Genomic DNA, 16880 nt, shown 5'->3' with positions numbered 1-16880 from the left:
GCAATGAAAATAGTTTGTCTATTATTTGTTTGGACTTGTGTCAATTGTCACCGATTATACACAGAGTCATTTAATTATTGAGTTTTCTATACCTGTGTGACATGTCCTATGAAATATTGCAGTATCAGTTACTTCAAAATGCAACAAATCCCAAAAGTAAGATTCCTGTCCTATACGCGTCAAAGTAACAAGAAGTCCATTGAATGGAAGTATTTTAAATCCGAATGTTTTGTAAATAACAAAATTACTTGTTAATAATAACAATACAGCTAAACGTGATAAAACCTTTCCAGTGTTTTTATTTCACTATGCTAGATGCTACATGTTTCTAAAACTTCAGTAGTTTCATTACTTTAATATATGGCAGTATAAATATTTATTACACAATAAATAATACATATACACATAAAATAGGCCGTACCAAAAGATGGGTGGGATTCACTTAAATACCAGCTGCATAATTTGTCATGTAAGTATCAAGGTGAACCATTAACGTCAGAGAAAATGACTAAAAATTTCCTAACTGAGAAATTATATTTCTTAACTAACAGATTTGACTAACAATTTCTTAGGCACAACTGCTACGTACGGTATTGAAGCAAGAACTCTAGAGTTACATCATTTATAGACTTCATTCAGACAAGAGTTAAAAATCGTATTTGATACGATAACTTATTAATATTATGATATGAAAAGGTAGCCTTTCATTTATTAACTATAAAACAAAGAATCTCAGTGGTTCGAAAACTTTAATCGCTGCATTTGCACAGCTGTGCCCAATATAATGAAAATTAAATCTTTTACTTTCACTACTATTTTATCTCAAATTTCACGTGGGAAGACACCCATCTGTTCACACACAAGATCATAATGTTTTAACATTTTACATTGGAAATATGACTTGTCGTTATTAATAACGATATAAATTATCTACGAGAAATGTCGTTTCATCGTGATACATGTCCATGAATAATTTAATCTATGACAATTATTTTTTAAATTCTCAAGTGAGCTATTACCAATCCCACATAACTAATATTAAGATTATCATGGAAGTTTTTTTTTCTTTTGTCGAAAATATAAAAAAGATTTTTCAGCACTACTTACAAACCGTATAGAATTTACAATTATAGGATGTGTAGATACTCCATTGTATGTAAATCATGCGATATCGAATAACACTAATATGAGTAAGGTACCAGAGTCTTTACTTTGATACTACAAATAAATAAATTGTGTCATCCTTGATCGTGTTGCCAGATACTTAATGTTTACAGACTAGTGTCAGGTATACTTGATAACAAAAGAAAGACGGAATTTAAAAAGGAAAGTAAAATGACCTTACATTAATTGTGCATTCCTTTCATGGTTTTAATTGAGTGTAGAAAACTTGTCTCCTGATGCACCATAAATTCACAACCTTAAGACAATGATTGTAACCATACCTGTAATCAAGAGTAAAATGATATTACCCTAATCATAAATAACAGCATGTGACACTTATTCTGATACCCACCTAAGACGAAGGAAAATATAAGTTTGAAGTTTATGGAAAGATGCAGGTAATCTGGTACTCTGTGATTGCGCTCTCCTTCAGTAGGCAAAAGTAGAGCAACTATACAAATGATACCTGCTATAAGAGCTACGTAATTTGTTCCTTCTGAAACGTGGGAGACAATTGTAATTAAAGTTAATGACAAATTCATTGTAAACAATATTTGACGATCTTTTCTAATAGAATATTATGAGGCAAAATAAAGTATAGAAGAGGGTACGTGATCAATGGCAGAATTTGATGAAACGATACAATAAATACGGTAGTTTTCACGATGAATAACTGATAACGTTTCATTGCGTTTTGAAATATTTTCTATGTAGGTTGATAAATTAAGCCCAAATACTAACTTATTAACCTTTGTCCACAATAATGTATTGGGCATCTTGGGAGTTTGAGTGGAGTAACATATGTACGCTTTTTTTTCGCATGGGTCCTTTAAACAAATGGTATTGTACGTTGGGCGCGTTTAGAAATATCTTGGACGTGGGTTCTGTAATAGCCAATAAAAGCATTGTGCTATCAGTGATCCCTAAATGAAAAATGATAACCGCTAGCCCTCGACTATTGAACGATTCTGTTTTTTTCATAAGATACTCACTATCGACTGCCCTATTTTGAGCTAAGAGTGTGTACGACTGTTGTTGTCTGTTTTCATTAGTCGGAAGTTGTTGAAACATTTCATGGTCTGGTGTTGCTCTTCCTGTAGTTTCACTAGTTCCGTTAAGTAGCCTTGCTTCGACATCTCTTTTACCCATGACCTTTAGATTATTATGCAATTGTTTTAAAAATTAAATAAAATATTAAATATTCCTTATTAATCCTTCTTACCTGTTTTGATGGGTGTTCTTGCATTTGTATCCTGAACTTGTCTGTTGCATTGCAATTTGCTATTAAAAGTGCAGTATGTCTTACTACTATATCTACACAACATCTTGCTTTTATTGTACCCTCTGGGTCTACAACTTTGTATTTGTTTGGAGCAGTACATAGCACTGAAATTAATATTGTAAAGTTTAGTACTTTATTTTCTAGTATTCTATTATTGTATATAACAATAAAAGATGTTAATGTTTTATATCACCTTTAAATTTAACTGGAAAATCATATGGATTATATAGGGTTAAAACTTGTTTGTGTGTTGACTGGTCATCCAAATAAAATGTAATGCTCTGTGGGAAGACAAATACTGGTAATTTGCGAGGAGTTGTTGTCAACTGTGGTTGCATTATTCTTAGTTTGCAAAATACAGTCCATGTACCTGAAAATATTGAATTATTTATTATTTTCGATATGGCCACGAGCTCTCATAGTTATGAGCCAGCACAAATGTTAATTAATAAATGCGAGTTGATCGCAGGTTATAGTATTTAATTGAAGAATCCTATTATTTTGCATTCTCGAAGAAGAAAAGTAATATTAAAATTAATGAGATTATTCTACAGAGATCATTGAAATCTCTAGATTTAATTAGTGCACTTCGATGAACATTCAATATAGATAATATAAAAAACTACCAACAAAATGAACATGTATGATTGATGCTTAATTTAAAAAAAATAATTGTTCACGTACCTGATGCTTTAATTTAACTACACCAAAATAAAATTTTCAAGCAGTTGTCTACGTCAATACTGATTTTAGTGCCTAAATTATTTCAAAATAAATAAAAATATGCGTGAATAATGACGTTTATTTTGCGAGTAACTTTTTTTACGAGTCGCAGCTGGTCGCAGCGTTGCCGTCAGTGCGATGTATGTTAGAGCTGCCAATTTTCGATCTAATTTCAAAAAAACTCCCTAGTTCATTTCTTCTGAAACGCATATTTTTATATTTATTTAAAATGTGATAATTACGATACTTAATGTTTTTATCTTTTTGATGAATCATAAAGGTTGAGCATTCATGTAAACCATACAATAATTTATTAATGTATAATGTTTAAGAATGCACAAAAGTATGTACATTTAAAAACTCTAATGAATATAATTACAATTCAAATATACCTTCCCTAAGTATAAGCATATTATCATCAATATAGTCAATTTAAGATTAAAAAATTTGCATCAATTACTCCAAATAAATAACATACAGCAAAACATCATCTTTGTAGTGCAGATATTACAATGACGGTCATGTAAATAAAATATAATATGAAATTCATTGTTTAATATCTGTACAAACTATGAAGTATTAGGTCTGTTTCCCTCATTACCTACACTGTACAAGTTTCAAAAAGTGCAAACTCTTATTGGATGATATTTTTAAGTAACGAATGAGAATTTGCACTTTTTGAAAAGTATAGAAAGTGTAGGTAATAAGAACAGACCCACTGATGCAAAAATTCATGGCTATATTGATAAATGTAAATCACAATCCTCCTATGAGTCTAGTTAATCATTATCATATCTATGCTTCACAGTGTCATATTATTCATTAATAATCAAAAGATAAAATAAAAGAGAAATTAATTATATATTAATAATACATTTGTTTCTCCATACCAGATTTAATGCGCAAGTTAAATAAAAGGACTTGGATACCACTGGTCAAATAATGTTAAGTTTAGAATTGAAAGCTCTTGTTATGACTATCAATTGATCTTTAGATCAGTATTATATTTGAAGAACAATATGATGTTACGGGATGACCATAGTTTATACTCAAAAAGAAACCTATGCTAAACAACATAACTCACAGCCATTGGTATATGAAATTATTTAAATATTTATTCTTTAACATTAAACATTCTCATGATCCTGGATCCCATCGAAAAATCTTTCCAAATCAGAATCTTTAGGTATTCTCCTAGAATTCAGAAAGACAATATCACATTATCATCTTATCCAATTACGTATGAGCATTTAAAAGATAAAGTGTACATAAGCATTGATATTAAACAAGCTTCAAGAAATTGTATCAATTAAAAAATACACTGTCACTTCTTTGAAAATTAATGTGGAAATTAGTCAAAAATAGAAAATTCATTACTAAAGCAGAAAAAAACAAAATTCAAGTTTTGACTTATGACAAGTATCTACTCGTTTCATAATTTATCCTGTAACGTAATATAATAGTGTTATTAAATAACTGAGATGCAGAAATACAATGTTGAAACACGCATTCCTCACTGATTATGACACTGATGAATTAGTGTGACCAAAAAACGGTATTTGCGAAAACTTGTATATCGCATTAGAAAGTGAATATTGTTGGTTACGCATTAACAATAGATAATGTATTGATTGACCTATACTTGGCCTTAACATTCTTTTGTCTTCTCCTTATAAGGATCATAGAAACCAGACCAGCAATAGCAGTGATAGTTATTAAAATCCCGATTCCTGTAACTAAAAAATTATATTTATGATTTCAACAGTATGTTAATCTTCAATCGTGTCATTTATGCAAACTACCTAATTAATGTAATTCTAACTACTATCAATAATTTTCTTTTGATCTTACTCATTACTACTGATGATGAAGCACCGTCTTTATTATTAGCATATTTTGTCAAACATTTTGTCAATTTACCCAGCGTACCATTGTTACGTGGACAGTTTAATTCAAGAATTTCACAAAACAATGGAACTAAATCGACATTATCAAACGGTTCAAGTTTGCATCGAGGTACAAATGCAGGTCCCATTGCAAAAAACATGGGATGCATTTCCTCATCTTCGTTATCATAGCCATGCATGCCAAATTCACTTGCATTAGTAGCTGAAAAAAGATATCAAAAATACAATTCGCATACTAATGATGTTGTGATTTTTGCACATATTGAAGGAATGTTTACCTATAAAGTTGAACTTATCTTCGTAAAACGGAATTGCATTATATAATTTCTCGAATGCATAACCTACGTCAGCTATAACAAATAAAGGTCCTATTCGTGTGTTATTTCCATAATGATATTTCTTAGGTATTTCTTCCTTTTTGTATACTCTAAAGTGCGGAATATCATGTACCGCTTGCAACAAACCCCGATAAACGGAATCGTACTTTCCTGCAAAATGCCAATTGTATCATGGATTATTGAATAACAGTAACAATAGTCTCTTCAAAACTTAGGAATAGAATAATTACCAGGATTAGGAAATATCTGCATCCCAGATGCTGTGCCTGCCATCTTAAAGTCACTATAGTTGACGTAGTTTGTCAAGTTAATAATTCTATCCATAGCAACATTTGCCATTCCATGATCACTTAAATGAATTACATTAACATCATTCAAATGATACTCATCCAATTTTCTATGAATATATCTTGTAAGGTTATCCAATTTTTCAAGAACATTATTGAAAACTGGTCCATTTATTCCTATCGCATGTCCCGTTGCGTCAGGCTCTTCTATGTACAAAACTCCAAAATTTATTGGAGTATTTGGATGCTTGAACCAAGATAATAATGTATCCACTCTATTTTCGAATGGAATAGTTTCATTGAATACCTATATAGGCAAAATTTTATACAACATTACATATTAAAACGTTTTAACTTTAAAATTATTACCATGGAATAGTATTACCTGAGCATATTTAGGTGTTGTGTTTTGATATTCAAATGCGCTACCTGGCCACATCATTGTCCCACTATGCCTCCCTTTTGCAGCCTTTTCGTTAATTGTCTATGGGATCCAAATAAAATAAATTAAAGTCAGTATAGAAAGGACTTTTACCAACTCCACTTTTTTTAACATACCCAAATAGGTAATAAATTTTTATTGTAGTGAAATAATTCATATGAATATGGTATAACATTCCCATCATCAGGATCATATGCTTCATTATCTGTGACACCATGAGTTTCAGCATACAACCCTGTAGCCATGGTATGATGGTTAGGAAACGTTTTAGTAATAAAAATATTCATCATGTAATCTGCGTATGCACTTTCATTCCTCAACTTGTTCATAAACGGTGTGACATTCTTGTTAAAATAGTCATATCTGTAAAAAATATATAAGAATTATATAAATAATAATACAATCATACGACCAAGTCTCAATAACCATAAATTTCATATTCTTCCATAATACGTCTAACGACGTGAAAAATCATCGACCAATTAAATAAATATAAATAAATGAATTATATATGCTGTAAAAATGTTTGCCATACCTAAATGCATCATATGATATTACTAAGAGTTTTGGATGTTGCGAAAGTATTAGCACGACCTTCGAATTAAAAATGATAAGCGCGATGCCAAGAATCCGGACTATGACATCCATAATTAATTTATTTTTTTAAATTAGCCTAGTTAATAAACGAACAACTTCCACGATTCGAACTGCACCCTGATCCGCATGTGACAATGAATGTCATATTAGAAAGTCGTACAAGAGTATCATCGGTGAGCGAATCACTATCACGAGACCCGACCGTCAATTTGCACCGCCAAGACGATACTAGAAGATACTAGCGAACCTTAGGAATAATCGGAGACATTACCAGACGTATTTCCTTTCTTTCTGCGCAGGAACCAATGACGTCAACAGAGAGTTTTCAAAGTGACATATTTGACCATAGTTGAAATACGCAATCGACCCTTAGATAACGATACCGTAGTGAAGTACGTTCCCTTTATTTAATTTAACAAGATAGTTTAGTATAAAAGAATTGGGACTATTATAATTCCTTTAAAAAATATGAAATTTCAGCATGTTATGACTGTGAACAAATTATTACTAAAGAAGAACAGTATTGTTAGATTTTTTTTCTATGACAAGTAGTGATGGCGGAATCAGTTAGAATAATTAGAGATAATAATACGTACGAAAAATTGCGAATAAATTTATTAATCATAATAGCCCTTGTATCTTCAGACTTCTTTTAAAGGGGGGTCCAGATTAAAAAAATACTTTCAAGATTTCTTTTAATTTTCTGTTCTCCTAGTTTTGAATATATAATGCCTGTCTTATGTTACACACTCCAAAAAACTCCATCTATATATACAGAATCCACTCATACATTGATTCACAATCAGTAATGCGATGTTCACATATTAGGTCACTCACCTATCAAGGCCCACTTGTGTGGGCTATATGGACTAATGTGGCCTATAGTATTTTTTACAAGACCCTTTCATACAATCGCATTACGAGGATTTACATGTTTGATTTCTGTTTGTAAAAATGTGAACGATCCAAATACAACTTGATACTATATATGCATACAATACAAATATATTAAAGAATTTGACGTCCTGAGAATCTCTTTTCCACATGGCAATGCAAATTGCACAACGTACAAGTTCCACGGTACCGGCATACTTGTGATTATCAAACATCAAACCAATAGTTGTCAGTGCAAATATATTATTTATTATTAAAGTCCCGGCATGGATGCTGCTCGAGTACTGGAAAAAAAAAATTATACAATGAAACATTGTACATAAGAAATTATAAGCCATTGTTTTCAGCTGTACTTACTGGTTTCTCGTCATATAATTGTATATGACAGTAAAATACCATACAGAAATGTATAAAAATGTATATCGTTTTCCAAGATGGGATTTTAGGGTTATATTTGGTCCTGTGTGTCACCTACAACAGTGGAATAGAAAAGGTAACCGTTTAGTAGGCAATTGAATTCCCGTTACTGATAAAATCAGTTCAATTAAATGCATTTTAAAGACCCCCCATAAAGTAGAACCAGTTGGCTTATTTAATCCCATGATATATACACTAAGAACAACTAACCACTCATTACGTATGCTCATATGTATGATTCCCGTATATCAATTGCGTAAATACATAAGTATAATTACAGGGGCGTATTGGAGTCTGATTTACAGCGTGCATTTTTTGCCTTCAAGAATACGTTAAATGACATCATTAATAATTGGATGGTAATATTATAAATGATTTTCTAATAAATATCCAGATACAATGACCAATTAAGGTACTCAGGGTTGTGGAAATTTGGAAAAATTCAAATCCAGTATCCTTAACTCATCATCGATCGAAATCAACAGTATACAAATATTCTGAAGGCCTTACGTTTATTTTAAATTCGTCGAGACCAAGTCGTGGGGCACTCGGGAACCAGCTGGGTCCTTTCCAGATCACAGCCAGCTTGTCGTTCAACGACTTCATACTGAGGCTTCTTTGGATCATTGCTATAGTGTAAAATGTCTGTAATGAGAAGCAATCCCACTCGTAAAGTCAGTTTTATCGATAAACAATATAATAATTATTTGAAAAAGTTACTGATCTACTTTATCTATTGCACCTTAATGACAGTAATTATTAACAACTTAGCAATGTTTGTAATGGTTACGTATAGTTGATTATACAATCTGTTTATATATATATGTATCCTAAACCCTAGAAAATCAACAATCGAATATGTTCTTCAAGTATAATATTAGCGCCACGGGACGTTAATTTGCAAGGTCTATTTACATACATTTTTTAACCCATTTTCGGTTTGATAATCATCAAAGGATAGCGCACATAACGTATTTACGTAAATAACGAATACATTTACATAAAGGATAGTCATTTTATATAACGGAATAATTACACCTTGGCTAGTGAGTCGTTGCACGTGGAAAACTGTTTGTCGTAGGGTTACAGTTATCTTGAGCATTACAACATGACATTTAAAATTATTTCTTATATTAATTTTAAATGATAAAATATATAGGACACTCAAATATACCAACTCACCTGTAGATAAATAGGATTGAACGAATTTGGACTGGAAACCAATCCAAATATAATATCTTCTTTAGGCCTCTCCTCCATAAAAGTCCCAAACAATCTATCCCAGACAATAAGAACACCTCCATAATTCTTGTCCAAACAATACAAATTACAACCTACGTAAAAAAGTACATTATAATAATCTTTATGAGAATAAAAAGGCTAATGCTATATTCATGGCTTACCATGGTGAACTCGATGATGTTTTGGCGTATTAAAAATAAATTCAAATGGTCCAAGATCTTTGATAACCGTCGTGTGTATCCATAATTGATAAATCAAATTAAATTGATGATGTGCCACAAAATGGGAGGGCGGTATGAACAATGCCAGCGGTAAGTAAAAGGCCTGTATATAACGAATTCTGTCAAATTACTGTTATCATTTTTTAAAAATTTAAATAAATAACGTACATCGGTGTTACGTGCGATACAAGTAACACGAGTATAACTTACAAAGCTGAGCCAGTGTTGCAAGACGGACTGCCGCAAGCCAACCACAAGATTGAATTCCTCGCTGCTGTGATGTACTTGATGCTGAGCCCACAAGAAATGCACCTCTGTAAACGATTGTAAAGGTTTAATTGGTAAAAAATGAGTATACATGTGGTCGCAGTAAATAACCATGGTTCGCACGATGCACCCAGTAGTAACAGAAGTCCACCCCAATCACGGTAACGTACCACGTCCAAGGGGAATCCCATGCTAGGCTGCATAAGCGATACTTCTCGTAAATCGCAATATATGCGTAGTACTCGACGCCACGGAAAAATATGCTGAAATTGCATGGATAAATGTAATTATTATTTTTGTTTCGCTCCCCAAAAATTTCTTGAGATTACATTATGACAGTTTCTTTGTTTAATTTTGTCGTTTTTCTTTTCAAATTATGAAATATTAATTTTATCTTGTGCACATTAATATATATTTATATCGTACCAGTTTACAAAAGCGTTTAGCTCTGGGGTGCTTACCGGCCAGATTCCTGAAAGATCCAGTGCGAGAGTGACGTTACGTGGTCGTTGAGGCGAAATGAGCTTTCATTCTTTGCAAATAGTATAACGTGTTCCAGGACGATCAGGATGAAAAATGACAACCAGACCTAAGTGTATTTTATTGCTGATCAATCGCCGTGAAAATATGACATTTTCATGGTTGCTCACAAAATAATGACGTCAATGGGTAAGTTTGAAACAATAATAATAAAGGTTTAATACAGTCGTATTATATTGAATGCTACACTAGCACGCAGTGCTAATTGAGCTATCAGTAATTTAACGTATAGATAATATATAATCTAATTTCTTATTAACCGATCTATGAAATTTTCGAGCAAATAATAGAATCTATTCAGTATATATAATTCGATAAAAAATGTCGACGGGACAAAAATCCGTGACACAAATACGTATCGATTGATGTCAATCACGTAACTGTACGTAATCATCGAAAGAAAATATGTTGATGATGTATTTGAATCGATATAAGAAATGCCGCGCCATTGTAAATTTTGTAGAATCAAATTGTCTCGCGTACAAAAAATTGATTTTGGCGCGAAAAAGAAGCCGTATCCCGTACGACGTATTTGAAATACGAAATATGTACGTTAATTCAGGTATCTATATGCATTACTGATAAAAATTGTGTACTAAGTAATATCATTCCCGACGAGCAAAGAAAGTGTAAGCAAGTGACGGTTTACCTGCTGCTGATAATCAGGCACGTCTTGATGATGTTCGAATGTGGTTTCGTACGGATTAATGAGGTACCATAGTTTCCCAGCATCTTTGAGATGCCCGAGATAATGATATAAATTCTTGTTGTAAGTCTCATTCATAACTGAAACACTATTAGTCGGTTAGCACGCTCGCTCTGACCAGTCGATCCAGATCGTTCTGACTGGGCGACGCACGGGAAGCAGCTTAATAAAAGCTGGTAAACTGCATCGACGGCATTCGACGCTACTTTAGCCGCTGAACTGCATGCATGCATCGTTATATAAGCTCTAGTGACCCAAGAACAACTACTAGTAGCATACGCTCGCAAGTCGAGTAACGTGCGAGCCTATACCACTAGATACTACATATGGTGTACCGTTCTGGCATACAGCAGCAGTTTGCTAGCGATCAGCATTAGAGATTTCATAACGCGAATCGATTAAGCATTATAGGAAGGTATAAATGATGCCATTATACATAGGTAAGGCATCCCTGAGACTAACAGTATCCAAGTACATAGACTTTACATAGGCTCTGTCATATTCAAAATTTAAAGTGAGGTTAAGTTCTGATATCATTTATACAATTCAAGGATATTTCTAATAGGATACCGTTACGCTGACAATATTTAAATGCAAACCATTATGCAGACTGACAATTGCTTTATGGCTCTTAATTTTTGAAAAGATTATGATGTATTTTAGAAGATGATAAGCACCGCTCATGGTTGCAAGAAAGGACAGAAGTTTCTACCACCTCTTTATCGTTACATGAGAGACCAGAAGGTGTTTGCATGTATTCAGGTCAATGAGAAACCGCAATCTTATTTACAACTGTTCGTGATAATGAATTGGTCTTCGTGTTCATCTTGTATAAGTTGGGATAGACGTCGGTAACTTCTATCGGTGGCGTCTTTCTGATTGCTGAGATGATTTGAAAGGTGTTCAAGAACAAATATACATATAATCTAATATACGGAAAGAAACGAATATTTAACAAATATTTTGTCCCTCATTAAATATAGGCATACCTTTATGGAGTTGAGAATATCTGAATACTGATGTCAAGTTGTTTAAGTATCACTGAATAAAATATTATAGTTTATTGGTCAATGGTAAATATCAATTTATTTATTGTACAGAGCACCTTTAGTTTTTAATCGGAAACACGGTTCTACATTGACTGCGATTAAAAGTTTTCTCTGGGACGGGCGTCTATTTATTGTTCACTGATAAGATAAAAGGTAAATAAGACGGTAATGAAAAAAGTAAGTATTGTTGATACAAATGATACGTTTTTGACAACGATTTATAACTCAATAATTCTTGCGGGTGTAATGTGCGATGTTTGTGCTTCTTGGCTATGTTTCCCTCGAAGCCAAGTTGAGAGATGATATATATATGTATTTTATAGGTACAATTAGTAAACTATAGATATGCATTCAATGTATTTTAATTTTCGTTCGACTCCTATTCAAATATAGCGATATTATTTTATTTATATGTTAGTATTATGGACACTTGTGATGCACGATATTTTTTATGAGAGAGATGACTGGCAATGGGTATCACTTTGATAAGGACTCTTTTGTATAACTGTTTACGGCTCACATTCATTTCGGCTGGCTAAAAAAGATTCTACGTGAGTATCACGTTAAGTAGTAGAACCGCCTAAATGTTAGCGCCAATCGCAACAATCATTATTTTAATTTTATTCTGTCGGTAAAGTAAAACATTTTTCTAGTTGACCGACAAGACTGTTTACACGTGGTCGTGAGCGCACTTCGATATACCGCATTAGAATATTTTTTACAATTTTTTGAATAATATTGTTTATCTGTGGGATACTGTGAGACTGTTTAGTTAAAGTAAGTAACTTGAATAATTTTCTTTACGTGAGACTTCTTAAACATGTAATAAAGATAGATAAAGCATTTTGTAAGGTTATGGCAAGCATGTTTTACTGATGTAAAAATAATTTTTATATCTGTTAATTATTTAGGGATTTTAAGTAATTATGAAGATAAAAAAAGGAAAAGCAATCAAGAGTGCTCGAAGGACAATAAAGAAAGTTGTCGCAAAAAAGAAAAAGAGTTTGAGCACTGTCAGTACAAATCAATTCTTTGAACAGGACTTTGAAAATGATGTAGATAGTAGTGATAATGATGATGAAAATATTCAGCCAGGTGAGATATTTCAAGCATAACTAATTTGAGGAATGAAGGCTTAGTACAGTATTTTTAAATTGATGATTTTCAATAGGAAACGCTAACAATGCAAGTAAAAATTCTGACAGTGAAGAGAGCGACATGGATCTTACAGATCATAAAAAATCTCTAATGAAATTGAAAGATACTGATCCAGAATTTTATTCTTATTTAAAACAGAATGATAAGAAATTGTTAGACTTTAATGTATCAGACGATGAGGATGATGACGATGATAAATCTTCTGTTAATGATGCAGATATGAAACATGTTCCAGATGAAAATTTAGAGGTATATTGTAAGATTTCATTTTTTATTCAAGATAAATGTAACAGTCACGTTTTGATTTTAAATTAAAAAGATTGCTAGTGACGAGAGTGACTATGAGCCTGAGAAAGACGATGCAGGAGATACTGATGGTCAAACAAAAGTCACACTACAGTTACTTAAAAAATGGCAAGAGGAGATTACGAGTGATAAGTAATGTTCTTTTGATACTAAAAATTAATTTATATTCTATTCCTTTGTTTATACGTATATAATTTTAGAACGTCTAACACTTTAAAATGCATTATGGAAGCTTTTCATGCAGCATTATTAACAATAGAGGAACCTGTTCAACCTGAAATGTTACCATACAAAGTAGATGGAAGCGCAGGTATAATATCTTTATATGTATGACGATAAGTAAAAATATCTTAAAAATGATATAATTGTCTCATTTTAGTATTCAATGGCGTCATTCAGTTATGCGTTCTTCACCTACCTACTGCGTTAAAGCGATTCTTGAAAATAGGAGCTCAATCACGATTCGAAGCACACAAAGCAAAAAGATTCATAAAAGTAAAAGGCGTATTAAAATCTTATCTCACAGATTTGATCAAAGTACGTATTTTTATAAACCCATATATTGTCACAAACGATGAATAAACCTAATAATAATTAATGCATTTCTTTTTTTTAAACTAGGTTTTGCAAAATGTAACATCTTCAAGTATCTTAACTGTCTTACTTAAACATCTTCATCAGATGTTACCTTATACTCAATCGTTCTCAACATTGAGTAAGCCATTGTTAAGAATTCTATTAAAATTATGGTCGACAGGTGAAGAAACTGTCCGGGTTGTTGCATTTTTAAGTATTTTACGGTTCGCAACTGGTAATAAAGATTCGACGCTTGAAACGCTTCTAAAGGTATGATCAAGATCTGCTACTTCATTTATCGAAATTCGTCTTAAACTTTGCTAATACTAATTCATCCTATTTTTAGAACATGTATGTTAAATACGTAGAAAATTCAAAATTCGTCTCACCAACAACATTGCCAGGGATCAATTTTATGAGACATTCATTGGTAGAAATATATTTGCTTGACAACAACCTCTCGTATAATCATGCCTTCCTATATATTCGACAACTTGCTATACACTTAAGGAATGCAATGACTTTGAAAAAGAAGGTGAGTTCTTTTTCAAAATTACCCTTTTGATGAATATCCAACAGTGATGATCTAGTGTTATGTGTATATATATTACAGGAAAATTTTCAAGCAGTGTATAACTGGCAATACATAAACTCATTGCGATTTTGGGCTGAACTGATAACATTATCAAAAAACCAATCTATGCTGCGTTCCCTCCTGTACCCATTAGTGCAGGTAATAATATCAGTATACCAAAAATGAGAACATTTTAACTGTATCTACTTTGAAACCTTATTTTTCATGCAGATTATTACTGGTACGATAAAAATGATACCAACGGCTCAATATTATCCTTTGCGGTTTCATTGTGTCCAAATGTTAATAAATATTTCAAAGCACACGGATACCTTTGTCCCAATATTGCCGTTCGTTTTGGAGGTAAGTAAAGTTATGTCAGATTAATAAAAAAAAAAAAATTAATTTCAATCTTCATAATCACCTGTCTACAGATTTTAAATTCATACGACTTCAACAAGAGGCATAAGTCCGTCACAATGAAACCACTGTCACTGATGTGTTTGCTGAGAATGTCAAAAGCTCAGCTCCAGGAAAATGGTTTCAAAGATAGTGTCATTGAGACAGTTTATCAATTAATATTGGAAAATGCATCGAAGGACAGTCACACGATATATTTTCCAGATCTTTATATCCCTTGTATAATGCAGGTAATTCTCAAGGAACATTATGCATTAGTATAATTAAATGTTATGTTAATTACTTTACATTGGCTGACGCTGTAATTTCATCACACATTTAATTGGCTAATTAACTTCTCGTTTAACCATAAACGCAATGTTTATCTATGCAAAAAAGTTGCGTATAATTTAGACTTAAGATTAGTATATGGTGATGTACAATGCCGCGAGATTAATTATTTTTAACAGCGTATATATATTTCAGCTAAAATCATTCCTCAAGAAGTGTCACGTAGCGAATTACTGTAGAAAGATTAAGCAGCTCATGGACAAGATCGAAGAAAACAGAAAATACATTGAGACAGAACGTATCAAAACAACAATTGATTTAAAGGATATAACACAGATAAAAAATTGGGAGAATGGCATAAAGAATCAGGGCACGCCATTGGAGAAATTCTATGTCTCCTGGAACAAGGTTCATCAATCCCAAAAATTGAAGCTCCTAACACAAAACGACCAGGAAGCCGAATACAATTTGCCAACCATCAGACGAGGGAAGAAGAACAGAATGCCAGATGACAATGATGAGGGTGACAGTGACCTGGACATCCCCGTGGAGGAGATGGAGAAGAAATTAAAGAAGGCCAAAACAGCTAAGAAGAAGAAAATCAGTCGCACAGAAAACGTGGATGATCTTCCACGAGAGAATACTGATATTGTTCAGGACATGAGTGTTAACGACTGGGACTAGGATTGATTTAAGAATTTTTTCATAGCATCTTTTTGCGCATCAATTCAGTGCTACTGAAAAATAAGTATATATTTAATAAAATGAAATTATATAAATGTCTCGTGACACAAGTATTTCCATAAGCATTAAGTTCATTCTACAACTAACAGTCTAAACTTCTCCTAGAGGTAACCAAGTCCTAAATTCACGTAACGGACAGGACAGCAAGCACCGGGTGCTGGTTCTATCAAGTAGCCCAGCGCTGTAGCAGGCATAACCGATTGGGAAGGTATCGCTTTCTGGTATTCTATTTTTACCAAAGGCGACCCAAGCAGTTGGGAAGTTGGTAGCAGCGGTTCGGCGCTATTATAAAGCTCGAACGTTCTGTTACGATAGTCGGCTATGTAAGTGAAAGAAAAAATCGGTTAATCAAAACTAATCTTTGGCATAAAATAAAGTATCACTGGTACAAGTGAATCAGTGATTTGAAGCGTTCATCCAAATATCCAGAAACGCCTTAAAAAATTATCTTACCAGGCTAAAAGGAACTTCTGGACGTACCTTATACACACATATATTTTATGTGCTCATAAATAATATTCAAAGCTCCACTATAGTCTTTTTCAAAAGTTAGTGCCGTGTAGTAGCTATTGTGTTCAGTTCGACAATCTGTTTTCTAATCTTTCACTAAGAAGCGTCACTGTTTCACTGATTCAGAGGAAGGAAAAAGAATAATATAAAGTCGGATCCACTTGGCTGGCAAGTGAATCGCGAAGAAACAGCTGGTCTGTGGGAAACGTAAAAGCGAGAGCGCAGGTTGCAGGCCTAATGTAAAAA

General features: G+C 32.8%; 4 protein-coding genes across 12 annotated transcripts; 1 reads left to right on the top strand and 3 right to left on the bottom strand.

The window, feature by feature from the left end:
* Positions 1-281: 281 nt before the first annotated feature.
* LOC107265019 (motile sperm domain-containing protein 1) lies at positions 282-3318 on the bottom strand. 2 transcript variants are annotated; one of them, XM_015733945.2, is made up of 7 exons: positions 3131-3318; positions 2640-2816; positions 2387-2550; positions 2157-2316; positions 1914-2048; positions 1517-1660; positions 282-1445 (listed from the first exon to the last, which is right to left on the bottom strand). In XM_015733945.2, the coding sequence occupies exons 2-7, from the start codon at positions 2782-2784 to the stop codon at positions 1414-1416; spliced, it is 780 nt and encodes a 259-aa protein (XP_015589431.1). In that variant the 5' UTR covers positions 2785-2816; positions 3131-3318; the 3' UTR covers positions 282-1413. The 2 variants fall into 2 exon arrangements, with proteins under 2 accessions (XP_015589431.1, XP_015589432.1); XM_015733946.2 differs by lacking the exon at positions 1914-2048.
* Positions 3319-3888: 570 nt separating this feature from the next.
* On the bottom strand, positions 3889-7570 carry LOC107265009 (bis(5'-adenosyl)-triphosphatase enpp4). 2 transcript variants are annotated; one of them, XM_025082647.1, is made up of 8 exons: positions 7337-7570; positions 6260-6506; positions 6087-6185; positions 5645-6008; positions 5355-5564; positions 5021-5278; positions 4806-4905; positions 3889-4363 (listed from the first exon to the last, which is right to left on the bottom strand). In XM_025082647.1, the coding sequence occupies exons 1-8, from the start codon at positions 7363-7365 to the stop codon at positions 4297-4299; spliced, it is 1374 nt and encodes a 457-aa protein (XP_024938415.1). In that variant the 5' UTR covers positions 7366-7570; the 3' UTR covers positions 3889-4296. The 2 variants fall into 2 exon arrangements, with proteins under 2 accessions (XP_024938415.1, XP_015589409.1); XM_015733923.1 differs by lacking the exon at positions 7337-7570 and adding an exon at positions 6679-7028.
* Positions 7422-16871, bottom strand: LOC107265010 (alkylglycerol monooxygenase). 6 transcript variants are annotated; one of them, XM_025082650.1, is made up of 10 exons: positions 16605-16871; positions 10971-11115; positions 10243-10370; positions 9893-10044; positions 9725-9828; positions 9455-9617; positions 9234-9385; positions 8562-8696; positions 7992-8105; positions 7422-7918 (listed from the first exon to the last, which is right to left on the bottom strand). In XM_025082650.1, the coding sequence occupies exons 2-10, from the start codon at positions 11103-11105 to the stop codon at positions 7658-7660; spliced, it is 1344 nt and encodes a 447-aa protein (XP_024938418.1). In that variant the 5' UTR covers positions 11106-11115; positions 16605-16871; the 3' UTR covers positions 7422-7657. The 6 variants fall into 6 exon arrangements, with proteins under 6 accessions (XP_024938418.1, XP_015589413.1, XP_024938417.1 ...); XM_015733927.2 differs by having other exon boundaries at positions 10971-11107; XM_025082649.1 differs by lacking the exon at positions 16605-16871 and adding an exon at positions 12017-12459 and having other exon boundaries at positions 10971-11909.
* On the top strand, positions 10250-16177 carry LOC107265006 (nucleolar complex protein 2 homolog). Of its 2 annotated transcripts, XM_015733919.2 has the most exons (13): positions 12611-12627; positions 12730-12853; positions 12988-13171; positions 13248-13483; positions 13554-13672; positions 13741-13850; positions 13920-14077; positions 14162-14386; positions 14463-14651; positions 14730-14849; positions 14922-15053; positions 15125-15340; positions 15576-16177. In XM_015733919.2, exons 3-13 carry the CDS (start codon positions 13003-13005, stop codon positions 16062-16064), a joined length of 2163 nt encoding a protein of 720 aa, XP_015589405.1. In that variant the 5' UTR covers positions 12611-12627; positions 12730-12853; positions 12988-13002; the 3' UTR covers positions 16065-16177. The 2 variants fall into 2 exon arrangements, with proteins under 2 accessions (XP_024938403.1, XP_015589405.1); XM_025082635.1 differs by lacking the exons at positions 12611-12627; positions 12730-12853 and adding an exon at positions 10250-10450.
* Positions 16872-16880: the final 9 nt, after the last annotated feature.

This window comes from Cephus cinctus, unplaced genomic scaffold (genome assembly GCF_000341935.2).
Source record: "Cephus cinctus unplaced genomic scaffold, Ccin1 Ccin1_scaffold0215, whole genome shotgun sequence".
Lineage (NCBI taxonomy): Eukaryota > Metazoa > Arthropoda > Insecta > Hymenoptera > Cephidae > Cephus > Cephus cinctus.
This window is presented reverse-complemented; position numbering and strand designations above follow the sequence as displayed.

Excerpts from the sequence above, each read along its gene's own strand:
- LOC107265019 (XM_015733945.2), bottom strand. The coding sequence starts at position 2,784 with ATGCAACCACAGTTGACAACAACTCCTCGCAAATTACCAGTATTTGTC. Across the intron at positions 2,551-2,639 it reads TTTTCCAGTTAAATTTAAAG|TGCTATGTACTGCTCCAAAC; the intron begins GTGATATAAAAC and ends TATTAATTTCAG. Across the intron at positions 2,049-2,156 it reads TCAAAATAGGGCAGTCGATA|AACCCACGTCCAAGATATTT; the intron begins GTGAGTATCTTA and ends TGGCTATTACAG.
- LOC107265009 (XM_015733923.1), bottom strand. The coding sequence starts at position 6,791 with ATGGATGTCATAGTCCGGATTCTTGGCATCGCGCTTATCATTTTTAAT. Across the intron at positions 6,507-6,678 it reads ATATCATATGATGCATTTAG|ATATGACTATTTTAACAAGA; the intron begins GTATGGCAAACA and ends TATTTTTTACAG. Across the intron at positions 5,565-5,644 it reads GCAGATATTTCCTAATCCTG|GAAAGTACGATTCCGTTTAT; the intron begins GTAATTATTCTA and ends GGCATTTTGCAG.
- LOC107265010 (XM_025082650.1), bottom strand. The coding sequence starts at position 11,105 with ATGAATGAGACTTACAACAAGAATTTATATCATTATCTCGGGCATCTC. Across the intron at positions 10,045-10,242 it reads ATCTTTCAGGAATCTGGCCG|CATATTTTTCCGTGGCGTCG; the intron begins GTAAGCACCCCA and ends ATGCAATTTCAG. Across the intron at positions 9,386-9,454 it reads ACATCATCGAGTTCACCATG|GTTGTAATTTGTATTGTTTG; the intron begins GTAAGCCATGAA and ends TTTTTTACGTAG.
- LOC107265006 (XM_025082635.1), top strand. The coding sequence starts at position 13,003 with ATGAAGATAAAAAAAGGAAAAGCAATCAAGAGTGCTCGAAGGACAATA. Across the intron at positions 13,172-13,247 it reads TGATGAAAATATTCAGCCAG|GAAACGCTAACAATGCAAGT; the intron begins GTGAGATATTTC and ends GATTTTCAATAG. Across the intron at positions 14,387-14,462 it reads CGCTTGAAACGCTTCTAAAG|AACATGTATGTTAAATACGT; the intron begins GTATGATCAAGA and ends TCCTATTTTTAG.